The sequence below is a fragment of the Austrofundulus limnaeus genome, unplaced genomic scaffold, assembly GCF_001266775.1.
Source record: "Austrofundulus limnaeus strain Quisiro unplaced genomic scaffold, Austrofundulus_limnaeus-1.0 Scaffold31, whole genome shotgun sequence".
NCBI lineage: Eukaryota > Metazoa > Chordata > Actinopteri > Cyprinodontiformes > Rivulidae > Austrofundulus > Austrofundulus limnaeus.
Window position 1 is genome coordinate 1,668,174 of NW_013952433.1, and position 4,324 is coordinate 1,672,497.

The 4,324-nt window shown below is 39.6% G+C and overlaps 1 protein-coding gene across 1 annotated transcript in view; it reads right to left on the minus strand.

Moving 5' to 3' along the window:
* phrf1 (PHD and ring finger domains 1) overlaps window positions 1-2,439 on the minus strand; it is a gene marked incomplete at its 5' end in the record, with an annotated part of 9,950 nt that extends 7,511 nt beyond the window's left edge. Inside the window, 8 exon segments of the mRNA XM_014005548.1 lie at window positions 160-353; window positions 473-597; window positions 740-872; window positions 1,120-1,298; window positions 1,601-1,692; window positions 1,794-1,927; window positions 2,016-2,099; window positions 2,239-2,439. Coding sequence (XP_013861002.1) covers window positions 160-353; window positions 473-597; window positions 740-872; window positions 1,120-1,298; window positions 1,601-1,692; window positions 1,794-1,927; window positions 2,016-2,099; window positions 2,239-2,439 — 1,142 coding nt within the window.
* Window positions 2,440-4,324: the final 1,885 nt, after the last annotated feature.

Consider the following 4,324-nt stretch of genomic DNA (forward strand, 5'->3'; position numbering starts at 1 on the left):
GAATTACAGAGATAAATATTTAATTATCAAGACAGGGCTAAAAGAAATCATTCCAATATTTACATATGTTCAATAGCAGCTCAAACTAAAATTTGTTAGATTAAAAGTCACATGAATTAAAGGCATGTCACATGATCAAACAACATTAAGTCTCCTTACTGATCCACAAATGGATCCAAATCAAATGGATCCCCATAGATAGACAGGGATGCAGCTCCTATGTCGGCACGCATGTTGCTCAATGTGTTCTCTGATGGACGGTATACAGTAGGGACTGAAGAGCGCTTCTTGCCCTTCACCATCCCAAGATTGTTCGCAATACGGCTTCTGGGAGTGGCTGCCATTTTTACGAACTGTTACAAAAACAGACAGAGTTCACTTGCAGAGGAAGACCTCAAATATTGTAAACATAACATGGTTGATTGAAGTTTTTGCTAAGTAAAATTGAATGATAAAAAAATAAGGAACTCACTAGTTTTCTTTTGGATTTAATCTTCCTTCCTCTCCGTTTCTTTCTTTTGGCCCCTGTGCTTTCCGCTTGACCTTTGCTACCCTTTGCAGACGATGTTATCTTGCGTCTCACTTTTCTTCGCTTTCCTGTTCAATCATAAGTCATCATCACAAACTAACACAACAAAAGCCCTAGATCRATTGCATTTTCTTCCTTAAGATTTGTTTATGTCTGTCTTTAATACGGACCTATAGTTTTGCTTTTTTGTTGGAGTGTGCTCATACTTACGTGTTTTGCGTCCGCGACTCGATGGGGCCCGAGGTGTGAYGTCTCGCACATACACAGCCGTGTTAAGCCCAGCAACCACAGCATTAATAGTTTCATCGAGCCAAGAGGACTGTATCAGATATGTTGGAGCCAACTATAAAATAAACGTCTGAATTACTCTCCTGCTGCGCTTTCACGGACTATGGTCGTGCGAACACACACATGCCCAGCTGAACGGTACGAACATCCAAACACACATCACTATCAGTTAGTTTGGTTCACACACGCTAGCAAACATTTTTGTGCTCAAGACGTTTGATTTAAAATGCAAAACTGCACTTGTGCTGTGGAGAAGAGTTAGAAAAGTAGCCAAAACAGAAGCGTCACGCTTCATGCCAAACCTGTGAYGTTCGTGCCTGTGTGATGCGATGCCGGTTGACGTTGGCTCGAACCCGCTCGCTCTGCTGAGTACGGGCGATAGCTCTGGTTGGGCCTACAGCAYGAGTTTGGGCTTGGCTGGTGGCAGGGCGGACGGGAGAGGACAGGCTSTCTGTGTCACTAAGCTCCACAGCTGAAACTCCTGAAGCGAAAATACATGCAAGTGTGATGTTTTTTTTAAACATTTTGCTTTTATTTCTCAGCTTTTTCATTTACAAAATCATTGAGTGCTTTTCTGTACACTGARAGTACATCTATCTATCTTTCTATTGCATATCTATACATTAAAAAGCACACTTGACTTGAACATGCGAAACAGAGGCTCTGACAGATACAACATAGGTCTTTTTGCTGGTGATACCTTTACATATAAACTTTGAGTAATTGCTTTTTAACTGTTCAAAAAAGATCATCTGCAGAATAAGAAGATAATTTCAGGCTTACTTGAGTGATGGTTATTGGCCTCACACTCAGGACAAAACCACTCCTCCACAGGAACAGAGTCAAGAGGAGGTGTGAGGCACTCCATGTGATATCTGTGGAACACCATGTATTTACTCAAATCAGTGATAAAAAAGTGACTTATCATCCTAAGAATAGTTTATTTGCTTATAAAATAAAAAAAAGATCCTCTCACCCTGCATCACAACCATCACACAGCAAGAGGCGGTCTTCACGATCACTGCTCCCACAGACCTCACAGTTGGTTTGCTCCAGGTCAACGTCCACCGTTTCCTCTTCGCCTGCCTTTGCGGGCTTTTCCACTGTTATCTGAAAATCACAGTTAACACACAGCATTAGTCCACCCAACACATATAGCGTACAGAGTATTTTTGACTGTTTTTAAGTGAACACTTACCATTTTCTTCACTCTTCCTCCAAAACATTTTCTTAAGTAGATGCTGTTAAAGGCAATACGGTCTACGGGGCACGAGTTTGCATTCTAAACAGGAAAAAATAAAGAACCATCACTGAAAATTAATGCTTTCTTTGTTCAACCACAGGTAGGTGAAATGAAGACAAAGCAGGAAATGTTTTTTTAATGAAAATCATTTTTTCCTGACTTTGTATGGCACACGCACCTTAGCCCATTCAAGGATGCAGTCCAAACAGAAGTAGTGCTCACAGTTCTCTGGCGTTGCAACAGGCTGGTTGTGGAATGAGTTCAGGCAGATGGGACACTTGTCAAGATCCTCATCTGAGCTCATTCCTTCAACATCAGCAGAGGTCCCACCAGTAGCACCATTCTCAGGCTTAGCATCATCTTCTTCTTCTTCTTCTTCCTCCTCCTCATCTAATAAATTGTTTAGAAATCATTTTATTGTATATTTTTCAACTGTAATAATGGGCACTGCAGTACAACACAAGACAAAATAAATGTTGGACTCTGTAAAGTGTCAGTAACACTATCATCTATTTTCTCTCACACACAGTAACAAAACAAGAACTGTGTCCATTACCATTCTCCTCTCCTCCCTCATCAWCATCTCCATTCACGTCGCATTCCTCTTCTTCATCACCACTGTCAGTTTCTCCCTCATCCGACTCCTCGTCGAGGTCATCTGAGTCATCTTCAGAAAAAAGCATGTGGTGGAAGTTTTGTATTTTTATTTTTTTGTGTGTGAAAAACAGACATTTTTAAAGAAGCGCTACCTGAGATGGCCCACAATGCTGCTCGTTTTCCTTTGYTGTGGGATGAACTGCGATTAATCAGCTCATCTTGGCTGTTGTCTTCATCCATGTCTGACCATCAGAACAACAGGACTTTTCTGACAGCAGAATTGCAACACACTGTGGAAATGAATACAAATGTTATTTTTTATATCGTTTGTGTAACGAGAGATTTTGTTTCACTGCAATTGTTATTAGTRAAACAAACAACAAAACACAATAAAGTGCAGATAAACCTTAGTAATCTAAATTAATAAGACACAGATGCCACTGAAGATCAAATATGCACATGGTAACAAACAGTAGTTAAATAAGTGCAAAATGACAGCGTGATAATATTTTTAATTTACAAAAGCCTTACACAACATACTTTTTAAATGTTTCAATTTAGCTGTTATTTGAATTCAAATAGACTAAATACACTCTGGTCCTATTTGCAACAAAGAGGGTAAATGAAAAGAGGCTCTTTACCAAACCAAAAAACAAAAAGTTTATTTCCAACAATATCTGAAAAGTTCCCAATAATTTAATTATCTTAAAAAGATTTCTTAAATACAATTTCTCCCCGTAACAGAATGAACACTTGGGTAATAATAACTACATGTTGCGCTTGATGAATATCGTACATTTYTGTATGTTATTTTATTTTTCCTGAATAATGTGAATCACGTTGCTTCCCTGAATATATTGGTTGATTTTCCAGCATCATAGTCCTTTTTTATTATTATTATTCAAACGAGTTAGTATGCAGGTACAACAACAACGAGCAAATTATTGTATTTTTTTTTCTTACGAAACACTGGTGGCATTCTATCTTTAATTATCTCGACAAAATATCAGAACTTTCTGTCATTAGTGAACACGATGACTAGCTAGCCTCTTGCAAAAGCTACATTTGTAAACAAAGAACAAAACTTAGCACCAAATCGTATTTTCTGTAGTACTCAATGTGCCCTCAGCGCAAATATAAACATTCACGTTAGACACATGGGTTACGACAACAAAATATGACACATTTGCCCTTCCGTCCTAACTTGAATAACAGCGAGGTTATAAAATTAGCTTCGGTGTAGCATGCTAGCCGTCTTCGGTCGGAATAGCTAAATTTAGCAAACGTCGACTCAAACACGAGACCGACCATACTCTGCGTGATAAACACTCGTTGGGCGATTTACACAACTTCCAAACTGGACCCAAAGCAGCTGCAATGTACTGCTGAAGCAGTCGATACACATTTTAAACCTACCCTATTCAGTAGTATRAGAATGGCTGAGAGTGATTCGGAGTCTTCACATTTGGTGAAAAATGACACAGCCGGCTGGCTAACGACGGAAATTACCGAGTGCACTTCGGAATGTTTAACTCTTAAAGGGACAGTGTCCCTAAAACGAGTTCACGCTCCCCTACTGTGTTTACATGTGCAGACAGACAGACAGACAGACAGACAGACAGACAGACAGACAGACAGACAGACAGACAGACAGACAGACAGACAGA